At 44.2% G+C, this 26,837-nt stretch overlaps 1 protein-coding gene across 2 annotated transcripts in view; it reads right to left on the minus strand.

Annotated features, from left to right (window-relative positions):
* slc8a1b (solute carrier family 8 member 1b) overlaps positions 1–19,968 on the minus strand; it is a 269,512-nt gene extending 249,544 nt beyond the window's left edge. Inside the window, exons 1-2 of one of the 2 annotated variants that reach the window (XM_071380305.1) lie at positions 19,444–19,968; positions 15,626–17,493 (exon numbers count right to left, since the gene is read on the minus strand). In XM_071380305.1, the coding sequence (XP_071236406.1) occupies positions 15,626–17,457 (1,832 nt within the window). In that variant the 5' untranslated portion in view covers positions 17,458–17,493; positions 19,444–19,968. The remainder of the gene's footprint in view (positions 1–15,625; positions 17,494–19,443) is intronic. The other variant, XM_071380304.1, reaches the window with a different exon arrangement.
* Between the last annotated feature and the right edge of the window lie 6,869 nt (positions 19,969–26,837).

A 26,837-nucleotide genomic window follows, 5' to 3' on the forward strand; every position in this document is an offset into this window, starting at 1 on the left:
GTCCCCCTCCCTTTCAAAACCCCTCAATCCAGGGCATTTATTCACAAAGAGTCTCAAAGTAGGAGAACTGATATAGGATCAGTTTAGCCTTTTAGAATAAGATTACATAAACAGGAGGGATCTGATCCTAGATCAGCACTCCTAGTCTGAGATGATTTGTGAATACGGCCCCAGGTCCATAATCTCTGGAAATAGTACAGTACCAATCTAGTTTTCTTTTCCAGAGGAGAAGTCTGGTCTCCATCTACAGACAACATGAATGTGTATGGGACAGACAATACTAGACGTAATCCTCATCACACTGTTTCCACGAGGTGAATTCTACAGTAGGGGAGTGTTCTAGGTGTGTGCTGAATATTAGAGTAATCACTCAAAACTATTTTCTCTCTTTCTCAGGAAGCCATGACTTATCCCATCCCAACTCACATCAAAAAGTGTCCCTTCTGAGCCACCTTAGTGAAGATAAGTGCCCAGTAGGGGAGAGAGAGAGCAGTGGAGTCTGTGGAGTCAGGATGGAGCCCCTGAGCCTGCCATTTTAATCCAGGCAGAAAAAAAGTTGGTGAAAGCAGGAGAAAATCCAGGAACACTTAAAAGTTCCACTTTGGAATAAGACGCCACTTACTGACCGATCAGGGATAATGGTTACATGACAGTTCAGGGATAATGGTTACATGACAAGTGGATTGAAGTTTGGAAGTTAAGTACTTAAAGTAAAAACTTTGATTTTGTAAAAATGTTTTCGTGTGGATGTGTGTGTGTGCGCATGTGAGCCTGTGTGTGTACGTGTGTGCGTTGTGTATGAGTGTGCGTTGTGTGTACGTGTGTGCGTTGTGTATGAGTGTGCGTTGTGTGTACGTGTGTGCGTTGTGTATGAGTGTGCGTTGTGTATGAGTGCATTCATGTCTATGAAGTTAAGTGCTCGCATATTCCAATAAGTGTGCATACTGTATGTGTTGACGCTGGAGTGGTAGTTGATCGTAACATGGCAACTGGATTGAGAAGTGTGTACGTACAGTTAATTGTGTATGAGAGAGAGGGATAGAGGGAGAGAGAGAGAGGGGGAAGGGAGAGAGGGAGAGAAATGCAAAAGAGATAGAGGATATTTGTATGCCTGGCTGTGTGTGTGCACGTGTGTGCGTGTTTGTGGCCATTGCATCAACCATGTCATTAGAGTAGCTGTGACTGTGCTGTGTCAGCAGTCTAAGATGGGAGCAGTGGAAAAGGTGCAGCAGGTCTCAGAAGACTCCAAGTTATTCTAATCTGTCCACTGGCAGGTCAGTGAAAATACCCCAAACAGCACTTTGTAAAGCCACTAATCCTCTACAAAGACCTGCCTGATATCCATGCCAACTGCTTTGTTTCAGCTTTCAGTCTCTAGTCTACTTACTAACTCAGTCTATTTCTCGTTCACTCTCTTTATCTGTCTCTCTCTATGTCTCTGTCTATCTCCCCTTTATCTGTCTCTCTCTATGTCTGTCTATCTCCCCTTTATCTGTCTCTCTCTATGTCTCTGTCTATCTATACTTTATCTGTCTCTCTCTATGTCTCTGTCTATCTCCCCTTTATCTGTCTCTCTCTATGTCTCTGTCTATCTATACTTTATCTGTCTCTCTCTATGTCTGTCTATCTCCCCTTTATCTGTCTCTCTCTATGTCTCTGTCTATCTATACTTTATCTGTCTCTCTCTATGTCTCTGTCTATCTATACTTTATCTGTCTCTCTCTATGTCTGTCTCTCCCCTTTATCTGTCTCTCTCTATGTCTGTCTATCTCCCCTTTATCTGTCTCTCTCTATGTCTCTGTCTATCTATACTTTATCTGTCTCTCTCTATGTCTCTGTCTATCTATACTTTATCTGTCTCTGTCTATGTCTCTGTCTATCTATACTTTATCTGTCTCTCTCTATGTCTGTCTATCTCCCCTTTATCTGTCTCTCTCTATGTCTGTCTATCTCCCCTTTATCTGTCTCTCTCTATGTCTGTCTATCTCCCCTTTATCTGTCTCTCTCTATGTCTCTGTCTATCACCCCTTTATCTGTCTCTCTCTATGTCTGTCTATCTCCCCTTTATCTGTCTCTCTCTATGTCTCTGTATATCTATACTTTATCTGTCTCTCTCTATGTCTGTCTATCTCCCCTTTATCTGTCTCTCTCTATGTCTGTCTATCTCCCCTTTATCTGTCTCTCTCTATGTCTCTGTCTATCTATACTTTATCTGTCTCTCTCTATGTCTGTCTATCTCCCCTTTATCTGTCTCTCTCTATGTCTCTGTCTATCTATACTTTATCTGTCTCTCTCTATGTCTCTGTCTATCTATACTTTATCTGTCTCTCTCTATGTCTGTCTATCTCCCCTTTATCTGTCTCTCTCTATGTCTGTCTATCTCCCCTTTATCTGTCTCTCTCTATGTCTCTGTATATCTATACTTGATCTGTCTCTCTCTATGTCTGTCTATCTCCCCTTTATCTGTCTCTCTCTATGTCTGTCTATCTCCCCTTTATCTGTCTCTCTCTATGTCTCTGTCTATCTCCCCTTTATCTGTCTCTCTCTATGTCTGTCTATCTCCCCTTTATCTGTCTCTCTCTATGTCTCTGTCTATCTATACTTTATCTGTCTCTCTCTATGTCTCTGTATATCTATACTTTATCTGTCTCTCTCTATGTCTGTCTATCTCCCCTTTATCTGTCTCTCTCTATGTCTGTCTATCTCCCCTTTATCTGTCTCTCTCTATGTCTCTGTCTATCTATACTTTATCTGTCTCTCTCTATGTCTGTCTATCTCCCCTTTATCTGTCTCTCTCTATGTCTCTGTCTATCTATACTTTATCTGTCTCTCTCTATGTCTCTGTCTATCTATACTTTATCTGTCACTCTCTATGTCTCTGTCTATCTATACTTTATCTGTCTCTCTCTATGTCTCTGTCTATCTATACTTTATCTGTCTCTGTCTATGTCTCTGTCTATCTATACTTTATCTGTCTCTCTCTATGTCTGTCTATCTCCCCTTTATCTGTCTCTCTCTATGTCTCTGTCTATCCCCCCTTTATCTGTCTCTCTCTATGTCTGTCTATCTCCCCTTTATCTGTCTCTCTCTCTATCTCTCTGTCTATCTCCCCTTTATCTGTCTCTCTCTATGTCTGTCTATCTCCCCTTTATCTGTCTCTCTCTATGTCTCTGTCTATCTATACTTTATCTGTCTCTCTCTATGTCTCTGTCTATCTCCCCTTTATCTGTCTCTCTCTATGTCTCTGTCTATCTATACTTTATCTGTCTCTCTCTATGTCTGTCTATCTCCCCTTTATCTGTCTCTCTCTATGTCTGTCTCTCTCTATGTCTGTCTATCTCCCCTTTATCTGTCTCTCTCTATGTCTGTCTCTCTCTATGTCTGTCTATCTCCCCTTTATCTGTCTCTCTCTATGTCTCTGTCTATCTATACTTTATCTGTCTCTCTCTATGTCTGTCTATCTCCCCTTTATCTGTCTCTCTCTATGTCTCTGTCTATCTATACTTTATCTGTCTCTCTCTATGTCTGTCTATCTCCCCTTTATCTGTCTCTCTCTATGTCTCTGTCTATCTATACTTTATCTGTCTCTCTCTATGTCTCTGTCTATCTATACTTTATCTGTCTCTCTCTATGTCTGTCTATCTCCCCTTTATCTGTCTCTCTCTATGTCTGTCTATCTCCCCTTTATCTGTCTCTCTCTATGTCTCTGTCTATCTATACTTTATCTGTCTCTCTCTATGTCTCTGTCTATCTATACTTTATCTGTCTCTGTCTATGTCTCTGTCTATCTATACTTTATCTGTCTCTCTCTATGTCTGTCTATCTCCCCTTTATCTGTCTCTCTCTATGTCTGTCTATCTCCCCTTTATCTGTCTCTCTCTATGTCTCTGTCTATCTCCCCTTTATCTGTCTCTCTCTATGTCTGTCTATCTCCCCTTTATCTGTCTCTCTCTATGTCTCTGTCTATCTCCCCTTTATCTGTCTCTCTCTATGTCTGTCTATCTCCCCTTTATCTGTCTCTCTCTATGTCTCTGTATATCTATACTTTATCTGTCTCTCTCTATGTCTGTCTATCTCCCCTTTATCTGTCTCTCTCTATGTCTGTCTATCTCCCCTTTATCTGTCTCTCTCTATGTCTCTGTCTATCTATACTTTATCTGTCTCTCTCTATGTCTGTCTATCTCCCCTTTATCTGTCTCTCTCTATGTCTCTGTATATCTATACTTTATCTGTCTCTCTCTATGTCTGTCTATCTCCCCTTTATCTGTCTCTCTCTATGTCTGTCTATCTCCCCTTTATCTGTCTCTCTCTATGTCTCTGTCTATCTCCCCTTTATCTGTCTCTCTCTATGTCTGTCTATCTCCCCTTTATCTGTCTCTCTCTATGTCTGTCTCTCTCTATGTCTGTCTATCTCCCCTTTATCTGTCTCTCTCTATGTCTCTGTCTATCTATACTTTATCTGTCTCTCTCTATGTCTGTCTATCTCCCCTTTATCTGTCTCTCTCTCATGTCTCTGTCTATCTATACTTTATCTGTCTCTCTCTATGTCTGTCTATCTCCCCTTTATCTGTCTCTCTCTATGTCTCTGTCTATCTATACTTTATCTGTCTCTCTCTATGTCTCTGTCTATCTATACTTTATCTGTCTCTCTCTATGTCTGTCTATCTCCCCTTTATCTGTCTCTCTCTATGTCTGTCTATCTCCCCTTTATCTGTCTCTCTCTATGTCTCTGTCTATCTATACTTTATCTGTCTCTCTCTATGTCTCTGTCTATCTATACTTTATCTGTCTCTGTCTATGTCTCTGTCTATCTATACTTTATCTGTCTCTCTCTATGTCTGTCTATCTCCCCTTTATCTGTCTCTCTCTATGTCTGTCTATCTCCCCTTTATCTGTCTCTCTCTATGTCTCTGTCTATCTCCCCTTTATCTGTCTCTCTCTATGTCTGTCTATCTCCCCTTTATCTGTCTCTCTCTATGTCTCTGTCTATCTCCCCTTTATCTGTCTCTCTCTATGTCTGTCTATCTCCCCTTTATCTGTCTCTCTCTATGTCTCTGTATATCTATACTTTATCTGTCTCTCTCTATGTCTGTCTATCTCCCCTTTATCTGTCTCTCTCTATGTCTGTCTATCTCCCCTTTATCTGTCTCTCTCTATGTCTCTGTCTATCTATACTTTATCTGTCTCTCTCTATGTCTGTCTATCTCCCCTTTATCTGTCTCTCTCTATGTCTCTGTCTATCTATACTTTATCTGTCTCTCTCTATGTCTGTCTATCTCCCCTTTATCTGTCTCTCTCTATGTCTGTCTATCTCCCCTTTATCTGTCTCTCTCTATGTCTCTGTCTATCTCCCCTTTATCTGTCTCTCTCTATGTCTGTCTATCTCCCCTTTATCTGTCTCTCTCTATGTCTCTGTCTATCTATACTTTATCTGTCTCTCTCTATGTCTCTGTCTATCTATACTTTATCTGTCTCTCTCTATGTCTCTGTCTATCTATACTTTATCTGTCTCTCTCTATGTCTCTGTCTATCTATACTTTATCTGTCTCTGTCTATGTCTCTGTCTATCTATACTTTATCTGTCTCTCTCTATGTCTGTCTATCTCCCCTTTATCTGTCTCTCTCTATGTCTCTGTCTATCTCCCCTTTATCTGTCTCTCTCTATGTCTGTCTATCTCCCCTTTATCTGTCTCTCTCTCTATCTCTCTGTCTATCTCCCCTTTATCTGTCTCTCTCTATGTCTGTCTATCTCCCCTTTATCTGTTTCTCTCTATGTCTCTGTCTATCTATACTTTATCTGTCTCTCTATGTCTCTGTCTATCTCCCCTCTATCTCCCCTTTATCTGTCTCTCTCTATGTCGCTGTCTATCTCCCCTTTATCTGTCTCTCTCTATGTCTCTGTCTATCTCCCCTTTATCTGTCACTCTCTATGTCTCTGTCTATCTATACTTTATCTGTCTTTCTCTATGTCTCTGTCTATCTATACTTTATCTGTCACTCTCTATGTCTCTGTCTATCTATACTTTATCTGTCTCTCTCTATGTCTCTGTCTATCTCCCCTTTATCTGTCTTTCTCTATGCCTCTGTCTATCTCCCCTTTATCTGTCTCTCTCTATGTCTGTCTATCTCCCCTTTATCTGTCTCTGTCTATGTCTCTGTCTATCTATACTTTATCTGTCTTTCTCTATGTCTCTGTCTATCTATACTTTATCTGTCACTCTCTATGTCTCTGTCTATCTATACTTTATCTGTCACTCTCTATGTCTCTGTCTATCTATACTTTATCTGTCACTCTCTATGTCTCTGTCTATCTATACTTTATCTGTCTCTCTCTATGTCTGTCTATCTCCCCTTTATCTGTCTCTGTCTATGTCTCTGTCTATCTATACTTTATCTGTCTTTCTCTATGTCTCTGTCTATCTATACTTTATCTGTCACTCTCTATGTCTCTGTCTATCTATACTTTATCTGTCACTCTCTATGTCTCTGTCTATCTATACTTTATCTGTCACTCTCTATGTCTCTGTCTATCTATACTTTATCTGTCTCTCTCTATGTCTCTGTCTATCTCCCCTTTATCTGTCTCTGTCTATCTCCCCTTTATCTGTCACTCTCTATGTCTCTGTCTATCTATACTTTATCTGTCTTTCTCTATGTCTCTGTCTATCTATACTTTATCTGTCACTCTCTATGTCTCTGTCTATCTATACTTTATCTGTCTCTCTCTATGTCTCTGTCTATCTCCCCTTTATCTGTCTCTCTCTATGTCTCTGTCTATCTATACTTTATCTGTCTCTCTCTATGTCTGTCTATCTCCCCTTTATCTGTCTCTCTCTATGTCTCTGTCTATCTATACTTTATCTGTCTCTCTCTATGTCTCTGTCTATCTCCCCTTTCTCTGTCTTTCTCTATGTCTGTCTATCTATACTTTATCTGTCTCTCTCTATGTCTCTGTCTATCTCCCCTTTATCTGTCTCTCTCTATGTCTGTCTATCTCCCCTTTATCTGTCTCTCTCTATGTCTCTGTCTATCTATACTTTATCTGTCTCTCTCTATGTCTCTGTCTATCTATACTTTATCTGTCTCTCTCTATGTCTCTGTCTATCTATACTTTATCTGTCTCTCTCTATGTCTCTGTCTATCTCCACTTTATCTGTCTCTCTCCATGTCTCTGTCTATCTATACTTTATCTGTCTCTCTCTATGTCTGTCTATCTCCCCTTTATCTGTCTCTCTCTATGTCTCTGTCTATCTATACTTTATCTGTCTCTCTCTATGTCTGTCTATCTCCCCTTTATCTGTCTCTCTCTATGTCCCCCTTTATCTGTCTCTCTCTATGTCTGTCTATCTCCCCTTTATCTGTCTCTCTCTATGTCTCTGTCTATCTATACTTTATCTGTCTCTCTCTATGTCTCTGTCTATCTCCCCTTTATCTGTCTCTCTCTATGTCTCTGTCTATCTATACTTTATCTGTCTCTCTCTATGTCTCTGTCTATCTATACTTTATCTGTCTCTCTCTATGTCTCTGTCTATCTCCCCTTTATCTGTCTTTCTCTATGTCTGTCTATCTCCCCTTTATCTCTCTCTATGTCTCTGTATATCTATACTTTATCTGTCTCTCTCTCTATGTCTCTGTCTATCTCCCCTTTATCTGTCTCTCTCTATGTCTCTGTCTATCTCCCCTTTATCTGTCTCTGTCTATCTCCCCTCTATCTCCCCCTCTCCCTTTTTCTCAGATTCTGTCTATCTATCTCATTTCTCCTCCTTCTCCACGTTCTCTCTCTCTCTCACTGTCAAACGACTGACCCTCTTCATCTTCTCTCTTCCACTGACCTGGCTGTGCTGCCTCACTGCACCACCAAAAAAACAGGACAAAATGACAAAGCAAAAAACAACATCTCTGTCCTCCAAGTTCACTCAGTATGGAAGGAAACATGGTGGAGAAAGTTTGGTAATGAATGGTTTGGCTGTTGAACAAGTTGAGGAGACTAAATTACTTGATGTTACCTTAGATTGTAAACTGTCCTGGTCAAAACATATAGATTCAATGGTTTTAAAGATGGGGAGAGGTCTGAGGTCACATTCCACAAAGCAAGTCCTGTAGGCTCTAGTTTTATCTTATCTTGATTATTGTCCAGTCATATGGTCCAGTGCTGCAAAGACCTAGTTAAGCTGGAGCTGGCCCAGAACAGAGCGGCACGTTTTGCTCTACATTCTAATCAGTTTTGCTCTTCACTGTAATCAGAGGGCTAATATTAATACTATGCATACCAATCTCTCTTGGCTAAGAGTTGAGGAGAGACTGACTGCATCACTTCTTGTTTTTATAAGAAACATTAATGTGTTGGAAATTCCTAATTGTTTGCATAGTCAACTTACACACAGCTCTGACACACACACTTATCCCACCAGGCATGCTCCAGGGGTCTTTTCACAGTCCCCAGGTCCAGAACAAGTCATGAGTGCATGGAACTCCCTTCCATATTATTTAGCGCAAGTGAACAGCAAACCTGGTTTAAAAAAACAGATAAAGCAACACCTCACGCCACAACGCCTCTTTAGATTCATAAAATTGTAAAGTATTTTGTCATGTATTTTTCGTTATGTGTCGGACCCCAGTCAGACTAGCTGTCGTCGTGGCCGTTGGCTAATGTGGACCTTAATGAAATAAAACATATAGCAGGGTGACAGCAGCAATGTTGCATGTAAACAGTCCAGGGTGACCACAAAGCCATGACGTCAGTCCCATGAATACACACATACTGTACAATCACACTCCTGAAACTAGAGGTAAAATGTACACAATTAGAGGTCAAATGTACACAATTAGAGGTATAATGGACACAATTAGAGGTATAATGTACACAGTTAGAGGTACAATGTACACAATAGAGGTACAATGTACACAATTAGAGGTAAAATGTACACAATTAGAGGTAAAATGTACACAATTAGAGGTACAATGTACACAATTAGAGGTACAATGTACACAATTAGAGGTATAATGTACACAACTAGAGGAATAATGTACACAACTAGAGGAATAATGTACACAACTAGAGGTATAATGTACACAACTAGAGGAAGAATGTACACAACTAGAGGTATAATGTACACAACTAGAGGTATAATGTACACAACTAGAGGAATAATGTACACAACTAGAGGAATAATGTACACAACTAGAGGTATAATGTACACAACTAGAGGTATAATGTACGCAATTAGAGGTATAATGTACACAGGATTTGAACACACAGAAAGCCAGAAAGATTCATAACACATACTTTAATTGTATTTATTTACTCACACACACACACACACACACACACACACACCCCCACACACACACACACAGTCTTGTACAACTAACCTTGTGAAGACACACAATTCAGTCCCATTCAAAATCCTATTTTCCCTAACCTTAACCTTAACCCGAAACCTAAACCTAACCTTAACCTTAACCCGAAACCTTAACCTAAACCTAACCCTAACCTTAACCTGAAACCTAAACCTAACCCTAGCTGCTAACCCTAAACCTAAAACTAACCCTAAACCTAATTCTAACCTTAACCCTAAGCCCCCTAGAAATAGTATTTGACCTTGTGGGGACCAACAAAATGTCCCCAGTAGGTCAAATTGTTGTTTGTTTACTATTACAAGTATAATTAAACACGTCCGCACGCACGCACGCACGCACGCACGCACGCACACACGCACGCACGCACACACACACACACACACACACACACACACACACACACACACACACACACACACACACACACACACACACACACACACACACACACACACACACACACACACACACACACACACACACACAGATCCAAGATCAAGTCTCTTGTATCATCCACACACAGTCACACCTTTCAGTTATAAGAGGATTGAGGATTTAGTTCCTTAGAGTAATCCATAAAATCATCAATCTAATGGACCCATACTGGCCATGCCATCTGTGAACCCAACCACAGAACAGCACTGGTGACTGGTGTCACCACTGCCACCGGCATAACCCTAAAACAGACAGACAGAAAATCTCCCAAATGGCTCTCTGTTGATTAGCCATGGTAATTAACTGAATCTGTTTCCCATACAACAGGCCTGTCAGAGGGGAGAGGAAAGGCTGCGGCACGGACCGAAAAACCACACAAAAGCCTCATTACTGACTAAATACTAAACTTTAGGGGGACGGCGCCTCTGACATGACAAGCACTCGCAGAGGAGAGATGGAGGGAAGAAGTGGAACGGCACGGTGTGGAGGCTACGGCAGTTTGCGCTAACTGAAATATCTCTGTTAATAAGGATCTCTATCCAGCTCCTGTTAGCGCAACCTCAGAGGCCTGGCTCTTTATGTGGTGGTAGTGTTTCTGGGCTGTGGACTGGAGGGGTGGAATGGGATGTAAGTGGAGCTCCACACTGGAGGAATCATGGTGTTTGTTTTTGAGTAACAGTAACACCTTATTAGGTGGCGGTTAAGAATGTCTGTTAAATATTTGTAAGAAACGTAAGCGTATTAAGGGATAAGGAAACATGAAGGAAGTTAAGAGTTTTGGTTTGGATGGCAGTTTTGGCAGTTTTGGCTAACTCACTACTCGATAAGTGACTTGTCTTTTCATTTTCCGGGCGAGGTTCAGAGTGAATGTTAACCTCAGGTATCTGTTAGCACATCAAGATCAATGAGTTGAACCATTTTAAATCACAACGATTCTCCCTATTTCTGTCCATCCTCACATCATTTGCCCAACCTGCCACTCACCAGTCATTTGCCCAACCTGCCACTCACCAGTCATCTGCCACTCTCCAGTCATTTGCCCAACCTGCCACTCACCAGTCATTTACCCAACCTGCCACTCACCAGTCATTTGCCCAACCTGCCACTCTCCAGTCATTTGCCCAACCTGCCACTCACCAGTCATTTACCCAACCTGCCACTCTCCAGTCATTTGCCCAACCTGCCACTCACCAGTCATTTGCCCAACCTGCCACTCACCAGTCATTTGCCCAACCTGCCACTCACCAGTCATTTGCCCAACCTGCCACTCACCAGTCATTTGCCCAACCTGCCACTCACCAGTCATCTGCCACTCTCCAGTCATTTGCCCAACCTGACACTCTCCAGTCATTTACCCAACCTGCCACTCTCCAGTCATTTACCCAACCTGCCACTCTCCAGTCATTTGCCCAACCTGCCACTCACCAGTCATTTACCCAACCTGACACTCTCCAGTCATTTACCCAACCTGCCACTCTCCAGTCATTTGCCCAACCTGCCACTCTCCAGTCATTTACCCAACCTGCCACTCTCCAGTCATTTGCCCAACCTGCCACTCACCAGTCATTTACCCAACCTGCCACTCACCAGTCATTTACCCAACCTGCCACTCTCCAGTCATTTACCCAACCTGCCACTCTCCAGTCATTTGCCCAACCTGCCACTCTCCAGTCATTTACCCAACCTGCCACTCACCAGTCATTTACACAACCTGCCACTCTCCAGTCATTTACCCAACCTGCCACTCTCCAGTCATTTACCCAACCTGCCACTCTCCAGTCATTTACCCAACCTGCCACTCTCCAGTCATTTGCCCAACCTGCCACTCTCCAGTCATTTACCCAACCTGCCACTCACCAGTCATTTACCCAACCTGCCACTCACCAGTCATTTACCCAACCTGCCACTCACCAGTCATTTACCCAACCTGCCACTCTCCAGTCATTTACCCAACCTGACACTCTCCAGTCATTTACCCAACCTGCCACTCTCCAGTCATTTACCCAACCTGACACTCTCCAGTCATTTACCCAACCTGCCACTCTCCAGTCATTTGCCCAACCTGCCACTCTCCAGTCATTTACCCAACCTGCCACTCTCCAGTCATTTACCCAACCTGACACTCACCAGTCATTTACCCAACCTGCCACTCACCAGTCATTTGCCCAACCTGCCACTCACCAGTCATTTGCCCAACCTGCCACTCACCAGTCATCTGCCACTCTCCAGTCATTTGCCCAACCTGCCACTCACCAGTCATTTACCCAACCTGCCACTCTCCAGTCATTTGCCCAACCTGCCACTCTCCAGTCATTTACCCAACCTGCCACTCACCAGTCATTTGCCCAACCTGCCACTCACCAGTCATTTACCCAACCTGCCACTCACCAGTCATTTACCCAACCTGCCACTCTCCAGTCATTTGCCCAACCTGCCACTCACCAGTCATTTGCCCAACCTGCCACTCACCAGTCATTTGCCCAACCTGCCACTCACCAGTCATCTGCCACTCTCCAGTCATTTGCCCAACCTGCCACTCACCAGTCATTTACCCAACCTGCCACTCTCCAGTCATTTGCCCAACCTGCCACTCTCCAGTCATTTACCCAACCTGCCACTCACCAGTCATTTGCCCAACCTGCCACTCACCAGTCATTTACCCAACCTGCCACTCTCCAGTCATTTGCCCAACCTGCCACTCACCAGTCATTTACCCAACCTGCCACTCACCAGTCATTTACCCAACCTGCCACTCTCCAGTCATTTACCCAACCTGCCACTCACCAGTCATTTGCCCAACCTGCCACTCTCCAGTCATTTACCCAACCTGCCACTCACCAGTCATTTACCCAACCTGCCACTCTCCAGTCATTTACCCAACCTGACACTCTCCAGTCATTTACCCAACCTGCCACTCTCCAGTCATTTACCCAACCTGCCACTCTCCAGTCATTTACCCAACCTGCCACTCACCAGTCATTTGCCCAACCTGCCACTCTCCAGTCATTTACCCAACCTGCCACTCACCAGTCATTTACACAACCTGCCACTCTCCAGTCATTTACCCAACCTGACACTCTCCAGTCATTTACCCAACCTGCCACTCTCCAGTCATTTACCCAACCTGCCACTCTCCAGTCATTTACCCAACCTGCCACTCTCCAGTCATTTACCCAACCTGCCACTCACCAGTCATTTACCCAACCTGCCACTCACCAGTCATTTACCCAACCTGCCACTCACCAGTCATTTACCCAACCTGCCACTCTCCAGTCATTTACCCAACCTGCCACTCTCCAGTCATTTACCCAACCTGACACTCTCCAGTCATTTACCCAACCTGACACTCTCCAGTCATTTACCCAACCTGCCACTCTCCAGTCATTTGCCCAACCTGCCACTCTCCAGTCATTTACCCAACCTGCCACTCACCAGTCATTTACCCAACCTGCCACTCACCAGTCATTTACCCAACCTGCCACTCACCAGTCATTTACCCAACCTGCCACTCTCCAGTCATTTACCCAACCTGACACTCTCCAGTCATTTACCCAACCTGACACTCTCCAGTCATTTACCCAACCTGCACACTCTCCAGCTCATTTACCCAACCTGCCACTCTCCAGTCATTTACCCAACCTGACACTCTCCAGTCATTTACCCAACCTGCCACTCTCCAGTCATTTACCCAACCTGCCACTCTCCAGTCATTTACCCAACCTGACACTCTCCAGTCATTTACCCAACCTGACACTCTCCAGTCATTTACCCAACCTGCCACTCTCCAGTCATTTACCCAACCTGACACTCTCCAGTCATTTACCCAACCTGACACTCTCCAGTCATTTACCCAACCTGACACTCTCCAGTCATTTACCCAACCTGCCACTCTCCAGTCATTTACCCAACCTGACACTCTCCAGTCATTTACCCAATCTATCCTCTGGTCAAACAAACTGCAATCACAGCCAGTGCTCCACCAACCCATCTATTCAAGCAGTCTACTCAGGCCCTCATATCCAATTCTGGAGACAAATTACGCTTCGCTTTCTGATGGGAAGCCCAAGTGAAAGAGGAGAGAGCTGAAACTTCTCCTCTAATGGTTTGACTGCAACACAAAGGGTGGAGGGAGCTTGCAGCTGAGTTAGAGAAGAGGCAGCCACCGGGCCCCCAGCCCTCAGTCCACGGGCCCCCAGCCCATGGGCGCTTCACTTCAGATCATCTGCATCCTAATTCATTTTTCTACAGTTAAAGTGTCCTCTCCCCTTTCTGGATGTGTTCAAGGGCTTGTTGGGAGGTGTTTAACACGTGTTTCCAGTTCTCTGGTAGGAGGTTTAGCTTTATTATCTTCTGAAGATGAAACTGTGATACGGACTCTTGTCCCCTCAGAGCCTTGCCCACTTTGGAGCCTTTGCTCCAAACATCGCTAGAATAAAATTCAAACCCTGAAATATACTGTGGCAAGATATTGAGTAAAAAGTTAAAATGTAGATACTGGTATAATTTTTGTGGAAATGAAACAAACTATGTGATATCATATTGCCATATTAAAACCCAATTACACAATTGCGAGCAGTCAGCTAACAGCATTCCATTCCAAAATGTCAGGAAAATAAAAACGGATGTTCTACAGTTTATTCCTCCCAGAGCTGCTGCTGGTCTAGACTGTACGCTACTGGTTCCTGTACTGTAGAATACCTTACCTCTGATGCTCCATCATTTCATTTAGACAAGTGTTCTTAAAATCCACTTAGCAGCGCCGCGAGAGCTACGCTATGGAAACTGTGCAATGGGCCTCAGAAAGTTGAACCTAAACGTCTGCTTTGAATCTGTTTAGAAACAAGCCCTTTTCACTCATCTGTCTCACTCGTCCCCTGCATGTCAAAGAGGGTGAGTATGGGGAGAGAGGGAGAGAGAGAGGGGAATAGAGAGTCAGAGACAAGCTGCTCTTGTCCTTTTATAAAGGAATTAACTAGCCCAAACCTTAAAATATATGAGACACTCTTTTCAGAAGTGTGAATACAGGCATAGAGCCTAACCTGATCATTCAACCCTGAATGCCAAGTCTCTGACATTTCAACTAACCCTCGCTAATATTAAATGAGATACAGTATATCTGTAGTGGCATATCTGTAAGACATGCCAGATCCAATCCATACAGTTATCTGAGATGCAGTACAGAAACCACATTAGTGGCAATACAGAAACAAAATAACAACAGAAATTAATTCAAGATACATCAACAATGGTCAAAGCTTCTAGAGTTCAGGCTGGTCATGGCCCTGAAATTAATGAGGAGCAATCCAACATGGATAAACCTGAGAGCGATTGAAACACAGATGCTGAGAACTCAGCAGAAATCACACATTCGATAAATAAATCAATAAGTAAATGAGTGAATGAATAAAGGAATGAATGAATGAAAGAAGAAGCAGAGAGGAGAGCGGAAACAAAAAGGAGTTGATGACGTCTCCTCATGGCACACAAGCAGTCCGCTGCACCACGACCACGACATGACACAAACACACTCAGCATCCATCCTCATCATCAACAACACATGCATTCACAGACAAACAAAACCCAGCATCAGCATAGACTACACATGCATAACTAGAGAGACTGACAATAAACTGCATTGGTGGCTTCAGATTCATACATTATACAACATATTTCAATAGCTTACTTACTTTTTGAGAAATTTGTCTGAAAGTATTCATTCAAATGTAAAATGTTCATGGCCAAAAAAGCATAATAGGACACTAATAAGCAGTGTAATGTCAGCCCCCACATATCAAATTAATAAATATTGTAAAATAACTTAAGAACTTACAAGATTTCATCGTTCTGAAACTCCAGGACCCCGTGTGTATCTTCGAAATCCTCTCCTCCTCCGTGTGCCGTGCCCTCCACAGTCTTGTAGGGCACCATGACGACCCCACGTGCCCCTGACGTACGCAGTACCTTCACCTCCATGGTGCCCACACTCTCACTCACGTGTGCCACCGGCTCCTCGAACGTGAAGATGCCGGCGTGGTCGTCGTCAAAGATGGTCACGGTTGCCGTGGCGGGCAGGCCGAGACAGGCCACCGCCTCCACGTGATTGGTCTCTGGGTTCTCTACCTCCTCTCCCTCTGCCAGCAGCACTTTGACGTTGCTCAGGTGGATCAGGAAGTTCTCATCCTCCTCAAAGATGTCATCATCAATGATGCCCACACGGATCTCCTTCTGGGTCTCGCCGGGCTTGAACACCACCACCCCCTCGGTGAACTCGTAGTCCGAGCCCGCGTTGGCTGATCCATCCTCTGTACGGAACTCCACCGACACTGTCTTGGTCAGGTCACCGCCTCGCCGTAGCACGTTAACTGCCACTGTGCCACAGTTCTCCAGGCACTGGTAGGAGCCGGGGTCAAAGTAGATCTTGGAAATGGGGTCGTTATCGGCCATATCAGAGCGAACCTCGTGCAAGCTGACGGCCTTGCGGGCCTGGTCAGCCGCATGCTTCTTCAGGATGTTCCCAGCGCCGGTCATGAGTCTGGTGGCCTGGCAGCGGTAGAAGGCCCTGCTCTTCTGCTGCGAACTCAACACCTGGTAGTTGGCCAGTTCAATCAGCTGCTCCATCTCCTTGTCTGGGTGCTTCTGCTTCAGCTCCTTGAGGATCTTGGCCATGTCGCGCCGGGTCTCCTCCTCATCCAGGTCCTTCACGTTCAACTCCAGCCCCAGAGGCCCGTCTAGGAAGTCCACCGCGTGAGAGTTGAGCATCTTTCCGTCCATCTCAATGTCAACTTTGGACGGGAGCGGGCGGTCACCCTCGGTCTCAATGATCATGCCCCGCTGCTTGCCGGTACGGTAGCGCTTGTAGACGTACTTGTAGAAGAGCAGGCGTCGGTCAGCGACCCAGGCGAACAACACGCAGATGGGGAAGAAGAAGAGGGTGAGCAGGCCCTCCCACACCTGCACTATGCCAGGGGAGATGACAGCCAGGATCAGGTAGAGCCAGATGTAGGCGAAGATGCTCCAGGTGGCTGTGACGAAGAAGACGCGCAGGTGCTTGACCTTACGGACCTCCCCGTCGGGCACCACGTACACACAGATGCCAATGATGACAAACATGTTGAAGGCGGCGCTGCCCACGATGGTGCTAGGACCCAAGGCTCCTGCATCAAAACCGTGGCCGCAAACCTCAATGACGGACAGTAGGATCTCAGGGGCACTTGAACCCAGGGCCATGAGCGTGAGATTGGACACTGTCTCGTTCCAGATCCGCACGGTGGTGGTGGTGGTCTCTCCGTTGGGTCTCTTGATGGTGATCTCTTTCTCCTGAGAGGTGATGACCTCGATGGACGCCATGAAACGGTCAGCGATGATGGACACTCCCAGGAACATGTACACCAGGGCCACGAAATAGACTGTCGCTCGTGCCACTTTGTCCCCAAACGAGGGATTCTGAGGTTCCCAGATAGGCAGAATCACCCCTTTTTCGCATGCTGTGCCTGCTGTGGTGCACACAGTAACATTGCCGCTGGCAGTTGGAGACACAAACTGATCCAGGTCCACGTCCGAGGACATAGCCGTCACATGTTGGAATTTGAGAAACATGATTGCTAAGACAACCACAAGCCGAATGCCAAGGGAGAGCAGGGGGGAGAGCTGAAAGTGTCCCATGATTCTGGAGTGGTGAGCTTCCTCTGCTTCCGAAACCTGCAGGGGGGGGGGGGGGTGATTACAGGGTTGGAATTACTGGAAATGTAACACAACTTGCTCTCACTGTAATAATAGCGTAATAGCAATATGTATGAATTCACGTTGATTATAATATAATTTGACCATGGGTCTCCCGAGTGGCGCAGCGGTCTAAGGCACTGCATCTCAGTGCTAGAGGTGTGACACCCTGGTTTGAATCCAGGCAGTATCACAACCGGCTGTCATTGGAAGTCCAATAGGGTGGCGCACAATTGGCCCAGCGTTGTCTGGGTTTGGCCGGGGTAGGCCGTCATTGTAAATAAGAATTTGTTCTTAAACTGACTTACCTAGTTAAAAAAAGCTTCAATAAATAGTTTTAATGAAACAAACATTTCATATAAATGATTCCCCTGGTGAGTGGCTGCAATGCCTATAATAGAACCAAAGGGGTTGGCACTTGATTGGATGGAAAGGAGGAAGCAGAAGATACATTTTAACTGATTGTCTGCAGGGATAATAACTTTTCACATATTTCATGTGCTTGGTAGTTGCTACTGTGGTGAACATTATGCAGATATGTCACGTGCATAGCATTTTATGAACAATTAGCATCCATTTACAAGGCTCTATAATCACCAGCAATAGGTGACAATATCAGGTTATTCATTCTCCTTAGAGCAGGAGATAAAACATGTATACGTTTTAGACTAGTAAAGAGTAGGGACGGTTCCCCGACCTTTGAAATAAGAGGGAAGAGAGGAGACCTTGAGCGTGTATAGCATGCTATGCGCCGAGATACCGCGGGTACAGGGAGCATCCAGTGAAGCGGGAGGGGAGCGACACTAACGGTGCTGGACTACTCACCTTCAATGTAGTCAGAAAGGAAGCAGACGCCAAACATCTAGGAAAGATTATAATGGACTAATTGACCATAGCACTTAAATGTATACCATATTTTCCCTAGGAAAATTATAGTGAATTATAGTGGAATTATAGTGATTAATTATTGTTTAATATCAGCTTATAATAAAAATGAACTGGAATAAGAAATCAATAAGATAGTAGGCTACTTATGATAACTAATAATTTTGGTCTGGTATATCAGTCTGGTAAACTATGCTAATTATAGAAAGAAATTATGGAGTTATGGTCACGGCAGTAGCCTACACAATTTGTTGCCGCCTTTAGAGCATCCTTACCAGTTTGGAAGCATACAATTCTTGCCAGATTTACTATAGGAAGGTTACTTGTAAATGGACTGTTGTGTGATTTCTATTGTTTTCGACGGTATCATCAGTTGATGTATTAATTACTAGGCTTACAGAACATGCTCATTCAATATAAACCCCCAATTCCCTAATCCATAGTTGGAATCTACATATTAGAAATTCAATAGAAAACCTCTATTCCCTAATCCATCTGGAATCCGCATATTACAAATCCAATGCGACGGCACAACCTGCACTAATATCCCGCATTGGGCTACGTGAATGCATTTGGCGCAATGAATAACTCCGGAGTAGCACAAATATACCTCGTGTAGGATAGCGTAGGCATGCTATTGCCGAAATGGATCAATTTATGTGGGTTTAGGCACGTTGTACACAACTTTCAAGTGCATATTTGGAAACATGGGCAAACGACCAGGTTTTACTGTGGCAGGAAGGCAAGCAAGGAAGCGCAAGAATGAAACCCAATTCCTACAAATTGATGTATTCTCAAAAGCTAAAATAGACTCAATATAAATCTCCAAGGCTTTACCATTTTAATCTCAGACAGAATGGTCGACTAATCCCAGTAGATCCGTATAACATATAATAACCTATACAGAATTTAGGATAGCCAAGACATGCGGCCACACTGTATCTCACAGCTCTATCGAGTGGACTAAACTTGCTGTAACTAGATTGTGCCACAAAAATACACAATTTTGATATGTTAATGATAACAATATAAGCAGAATCATACCTTTCACAATATATAACAGTACGGTCCACAGGCAGAAGTCAGCAATAGTAGTTGTAGTAGCCTAGACGTGAAAATGCCAATAAGGAGCCGCTAGAGCCGTCAGTAGCCTAGTATTACAGCTCACATTCGTGCTGGGTTTTATACGAAATCAAGGCGAGATACCCCGGTGAAGAAAAAACGAGTTAAAGATTCCCATGCACTCGCAGTTTTCCACGACCTGTATGAGATGAACAGATAACTGATGTTTTATCAGCAAATCTGCATATCGGAGAACTAAAAGGTGCGCTGAGAGTTCTTCCTGATTATTTCCCCCCCCCTCTCTCTCTCTCGCTCTCACTCGCCTTCTCTCACTCAACCTCTTTCCTATCCTATTCGATGTGTGGACAGCCACAGAGCTCCATGTACAGAGACCGAGTCCAAAGTGCGTTAAGAACGCGGGCTGCTTCTGTGGAGGCGGACAAACTCCCGGAATACACTTTTTCCCACAGCTCTACCGCTCGGGCATTATTCTGTCCACATCGATTTCAGAAAGAGCAAAGGGAAACGACACTAAAAATGCGGCCCGCTGCCAACCCGCCTATCAACACCAAGACCCTCCCATTGCTCCACTTTAAATACTTGGGGTAACGTTGTATACATTGTAATTAGGCCTACATTTCAATAAACTTGGTAATTACAGTACAATGTACTACATCATGCTACGTATGATTTTCCTTATTTTTTGAATAATGAGGGTTGCTTTGAGATGGGGTCAGTCTTGTCATGGTCATTTCGTTTTTTCCTTAAGTAACCTTCTGTCTTATGTAACCATACCAAACGTAACATATTATACTAATTTGAATGTCCCAGATTTACAATTACTATGTTGGCGTCTCTAGTCTATGAGACCAGACTGTAACTCTGCTCTCTGTTTCTGCCTATTATCACCTGTCAGACCGCTGGTATTTGAAGGAGTAGCTGTAGATCGGGGTGGGTAACATTGATGAGGGTGGGGGTCACAAAACATCTGAACTCACCATGAGGGGCTGCAGTTGCTCAGGGGTCTGCATACCCATATATATCCCCCCACCACATTGCAACCAAAACATTTTATTAACCCCCCTCTTGACAGCAGAGATATTTTTACATTTTAGAGTTAATTTAGTGCAATTCTACACATTTTACCATGGGGTGTAGAGAATAGGTTGCTGTTTTAAAGTAAGCTAGTTACAATTCTACGCATTTTGCCATCGGCGGAGAAGAAAATTCATTCATTTCCTTCAATTCCTTCAAAATTAATACATTTCCTTCAATTCTACACATTTTGCCCTTAGGGGGGATAGATGACAGCCATCATCAAAAACAATGGAGAAAATGTATCCCATAACATTTTAACATAGAAATAGCTGTTCTAACATTCAGCCAACAGTAGCAGCCAATGTGTGGTGTTCAAGGTAGGCCTACATTCCATGAGACTTTTGAAAAAAAAACATGCATGGCTTGACATCAACCTGTTTATCCACATGTCCTTCAAATCAAATCAGATCATATTTTATTTGTCACATGCACCAAATACAACAAGTGTACTTTATCGTGAAATGCTTACTTACAAGCCCTTAACCAACAGTGCAGTTCAAGAAGAATAAAATGTTTACCAAGTAGACTAAAATAAAAAGTACTAATTAAAGTAACACAATAAGAATAACAATAACGAGGCTATATACAGGGGGCACCGGTACCGAGTCAGTGTGCGGGGGTACAGGCTAGTTGAGGTAATCTGTACATGTAGGTGGGGGTGAAGTGACTATACATAGGTAACAAACAAACAGCGAGTGTACAGAAGGGAGGGGGGGGTCCAAATCGATGGCGTGTTAAGAATTGTTCAGCAGTCTTATAGAAGCTGTTAGATGCTTATAGAAGCTGATAGAAGCTGTTGAGGAGCCTTTTGGTCCTAGACTTGGTGCTCTGGTACCGTTTGCCGTGCGGTAGCAGAGAAAACAGTCTATAACTTAGGTGACTGGAGTCTCTGACAATTTTATGGGCTTTCCTCTGACACTGCCTATTATATAGGTCCTGGATGGCAGAAAGCTTGGCCCCAGTGATGTATTGGGCCGTTCGCACTACCCTCTGTAGTGCCTTACGGTCAGATGCTGAGCAGTTGTCATACCAGGCGGTGATGCAACCGGTCAGGATGCTCTCGATGGTGCAACTGTAGAACCTTTTGAGGATCTGGGGACCCATGCCAAATCTTTTCAGTCTCCTGAGGGGGAAAAGGTTTTGTCGTGCCCTCTTCACGACTGTCTTGGTATGTTTGGACCATGATAGTTCATTGGTGATGTGGACACCAAGGAACTTGAAACTCTCGTCCCGCTCCACTACAGCCCTGTTGATGTTAATGGGGGCCTGTTCGGCCCGCCTTTTCCTGTAGTCCACGATCAGCTCCTTAGTCTTGCTCACATTGAGGGAGAGGTTGTTTTCCTGGCACCACACTGCCAGGTCTCTGACCTCCTCCCTATAGTCCGTCTCATCGTTGTCGGTAATCAAGCCTACCACTGTTGTGTCGTCAGCAAACTTAATGATGGTGTTGGAGTCGTGTTTGACCACGCAGTCATGGGTGAACAGGGAATACAGGAGGGGACTAAGTACACACCCCTGAGGGGCCCCAGTGTTGAGGATTGGCGTGGCAGACGTGTGGCCCGTCAGGAAGTCCAGGATCCAGTTGCAGAGGGAGGTTTTTAGTCTCAGAGTCCTAAGCTTAGTGATGAGCTTTGAGGGTACTATGGTGTTGAATGCTGAGCTGTAGTCAATGAACAGCATTCTCACATAGGTGTTCCTTTTTTCCAGGTGAGAAAGAGCAGTTGTGTGCGATTGAGATTGCGTCATCTGTGGATCTGTTGGGGCGGTATGCGAATTGGAGTGGGTCTAGGGTGTCCGGGAGGATGCTGTTGTTGTGAGCCATGACCAGCCTTTCAAAGCACTTCATGGCTACCGATGTGAGTGCCACGGGGCGGTAATCATTTAGGCAGGTTACCTTCGCTTCCTTGGGCACAGGGACTATGGTGGTCTGCTTGAAACATGTAGGTATTACAGACTCGGTTAGGGAGAGGTTGAAAATGTCAGTGGAGACACTTGCCAGTTGGTCCGTGCATGCTTTGAGTACACGTCCTGGTAATTCGTCTGGCCCAGTGACTTTGTGAATGTTGACCTGTTTAAAGGTTTTTGTTCACATCGGCTCCCGAGAGCGTTATCACACAGTCATAAAGAACAGCTGGTGCTCTCGTGCATGCTTCAATGTTGCTTGCCTCGAAGCGAGCATAAAAGGCATTTAGCTTGTCTGGTAGGCTCGCGTCACTGGGCAGCTCACGTCTGGGTTTCCCTTTGTAGTCCATAATAGTTTTCAAGCCTTGCCACATCCGACGATGAGAAAGAGAAAGAGGTGACTGAAAATGTTGTTGTGTTGTTTGATGAAAGAAACCACTGTACAAAATAAAATTCATTATTTTTCCCATACCGTTATTACAAAGAATCAGACAAATTATGCTACCCTCTACCTATTGGCTACTTAGCTTATTCAAGCCTGTCTCAAAATACAACACTGCCCCTTTAAGACCAAAAAAGCTCTTTATCTGATTGGCTTTTCAAATATGTCTGTAAATGTAAATGTTTTGTGCTCTCGTAGGAAGCAATCAATCCCCTATTGCTGACTTCAAATGATTTATAACTGGGATAATAACTCACTAACTAGCAAAGGATATTAACAAAATGCGCACAAGGCTACATGTAGCCCTCGTTTGATCTCCAAATAAGCACATCTTGTAACGTGCGTTGTTTGAAGGAAACCAAGGCGCAGCGTAATTTGTGGTCATCACATTTATTTAAATGAGAACCAGCAACAAAATAACAAAGTGAAACCAAAACGAACGGACCGTTCCGTAGGCTACAAGAGCTGTACAAAAACAAGATCCCACAACATAGGTGGGAAAAAAGGCTACCTAAGTATGATTTCCAATCAGAGACAACGATAGACAGCTGCCTCTGATTGGGAACCACACTCGGCCAAACACAAAGAAATACAAAACATAGAATGCCCACCCCTCATCACACCCTGACCTTATCTACTCACTACCACTCATGCTGTAAACAGTCCAGTTCAAGGTGAATGGCACAGATCCATATACGGCAATGGTCTATTTGCATATAGGCCTACTGCAGCTCTGATTGGTTATGGCGCGCCGGTCAGTGTAGAGTACGGGCCTGAGTCATGCCTTTCAATGCAATAGAATCCTACTCCAATGTGTTCTGCCTACAACAACATCTCTTGCATAGCTAGTTTTGCATACTAAGTCTTGCATTACTCATTTTGTTTCGGTATGTTGCATTGAAAGTGGCTAATATTGAATTGATTCGATCACAATTGCCACAGTAAATGGAAAAGTTGATAGTGTTAACTAACTGGAAAAAGGTGTGTGAAGTTCAATGCCGTGCTTCTCTCAGTGGGCTGATACTGTATTTCTTCTGCGGGACAGTCCAGAGGAAGCTGAGCGGCAGTCTCAGGGCTACTGCACACGTGTGCATGCACGCAGCTTAGAGGGAACATTGTCTATACAGTACACGATTTTAGTTTTTGTTGTCCTAGGCTACCTGGCTAAATTGTTTGCTCACTAACTTAACTTCCTTTCATGGGAAATGTTAGCTAGTTAACATTAGTCTTCTACATCTAAATACAACTTCCATTCTCTCAGGCCAGGGGCACAGTGTATGAATTTATGGTTGAATCAGATTCTCCATTATAATCATTGGCCAGTATGGAGAATTAAGTAAAACCACAAGTCCCAAATCCCTACCTCTATCCATGGCTAATTTAGGAAATCGCTAGCTAGCCAATGGAGAACAACTACACAACGAGATGCAACAATTCCATTTTTTTCTGTCAAAGACATTTGGCTTCTGATGTGACACTTTTTTTTGGTGCGCCAGGACCATTCACAGCTGAGCTCACTCAGTTTAGCTAAATGCTGATTGCCTGTTATTTTATACTTTTTTTAATCAATCTACTGCAGAGACCGCCTGCAGAGTTCTGTCTTACTATCCAGGTCTGTGCCAAAACAATTCGAGCTTCTACTTCTAAAAATTCACCTTTCCAGAAACAAGTCTCTCACCGTTGCCGCTTGCTATAGACAACCTTCTGCCCCCAGCTGTGTCCTGAACACCATATGTGAATTGATTGCCCCCCATCTATCTTCAGAGCTCGTACTGTTAGATGACCTAAACTGGGACATGCTTAACACCCCAGCCGTCCTACAATCTAAGCTAGATGCCCTCAATCTCACACAAATGATCAATGAACCTACCAGGTACAACCCCAAATCTGTAAACACGGGCACCCTCATAGATATCATCCTGACCAACCTGCCCTCTAAATACACCTCTGCTGTCTTCAACCAGGATCACAGCGATTACTGCCTCATTGCCTGCGTGTGTAATGGGTCTGCGGTCAAACAACCACCCCTCATCACTGTCAAACGCTCCCTAAAACACTTCAGCGAGCAGGCCTTTCTAATCGACCTGGCCCGGGTATCCTGGAAGGATATTGATCTCATTCCGTCAGTAGAGGATGCCTGGATATTCTTTAAAAGTGCTTTCCTCACCATCTTAAATAAGCATGGCCCATTCAAAAAAAATTAGAACCAGGAACAGATATAGCCCTTGGTTCACTCCAGACCTGACTGCCCTTAACCAGCACAAAAACATCCTGTCAAGGTACTGCAATAGCATCGAATAGCCCCTGCGATATGCAACTTTTCAGGGAAGTTAGGAACCAATATACACAGGCAGTTAGGAAAGCAAAGGCTAGCTTTTTCAAACAGAAATTTGCATCCTGTAGCACAAACGCCAAAAAGTTCTGGGACACTGTAAAGTCTATGGAGAATAAGAGCACCTCCTCCCAGCTGCCCGCTGCACTGAGGCTAGGAAACACTGTCACAACCGATAAATCCACGATAATTGAGTATTTCAATAAGAATTTTTCTAAGGCTGGCTATGCTTTCCACCTGGCTACCCCTACCCCGGTCAACAGCCCTGCACCCCTCACAACAACTTGCCCAAACCTCCCCCATTTATCCAACACCCAAATCCAGATAGCTGATGTTCTGAAAGAGTTGCAAAATCTGGACCCCTACAAATCAGCTGGGCTAGACAACCTGGACCCTCTCTTTCTAAAATTATCCGCCGTAATTGTTGCAACACCTACTATTAGCCTGTTCAACCTCTCTTTCGTATCGTCTGAGATCCCCATAGATTGGAAAGCTGCCGCGGTCATCCCCCTCTTCAAAGGGGGAGACACTCTAGACCCAAACTGTTACAGACCTATATCTATTCTACCCTGCCTTTCTAAGGTCTTCGAAAGCCAAGTTAACAAACAGATCACCGACCATTTTGAATCCCACCGTCCCTTCTCCGCTATACAATCTGGTTTCCGAGCAGGTCATGGGTGTACCTCAGCCACGCTCAAGGTCCTAAACGATATCATAACCGCCATCGATAAAAGACAATACTGTGCAGCCGTATTCATCGACCTGGCCAATCACATTCTTATCGGCAGACTCGACAGCCGTTTCTCAAATGACTGCCTCGCCTGGTTCACCAACTACTTCTCAGATAAAGTTCAGTGTGTCAAATCGGAGGGCCTGTTGTACGGACCTCTGGCAGTCTCTATGGGGGTGCCACAAGGTTCAATTCTCGGGCCGACTCTTTTCTCTGTATACATCAATGATGTCGCTCTTGCTGCTGGTGATTCTCTGATCCACTTCTACGCAGACGACACCATTCTGTATACTTCTGGCCCTTCTTTGGACACTGTGTTAACTAATGTTATTTTGAATTTTATTTTTTTGTTTACATTTTTACATTTTAAGTCATTTAGCAGACGCTCTTATCCAGAGCGACTTACAAATTGGAAAGTTCATACATATTCATCCTGGTCCCCCCGTGGGGAATGAACCCACAACCCTGGCGTTGCAAGCGCCATGCTCTACCAACTGAGCCACACGGGACCATTTTAAATGGGGGGTGCGGGAGACTGGGTTCCCTTGGCATCTGTGAATACGTGCTACTGCCTGTTTGGAACACTGTCAAGTAAAGAGCATTAAAACGTATATATTATTATTATTATTATTTATATTATTATAGTTTTTTGCTCAATCTGATTGGGTGGGCCTGGCTCCCCAGTTGGATTTAATGCCAGATGTGTCAGTGTGAAAAATGTGGATGACTTGCGCTAAATAGAGCGATTTATCAGAACTGTGGAGAGCACATATATTACTGTATATAAACACTCATATTCCAGACCCCCCCCCCGCCCACCCACACACACACACACACACACACACACACACACACACACACACACACACACA

This window comes from Salvelinus alpinus, chromosome 32 (assembly GCF_045679555.1).
Source record: "Salvelinus alpinus chromosome 32, SLU_Salpinus.1, whole genome shotgun sequence".
Classification (NCBI taxonomy): domain Eukaryota; kingdom Metazoa; phylum Chordata; class Actinopteri; order Salmoniformes; family Salmonidae; genus Salvelinus; species Salvelinus alpinus.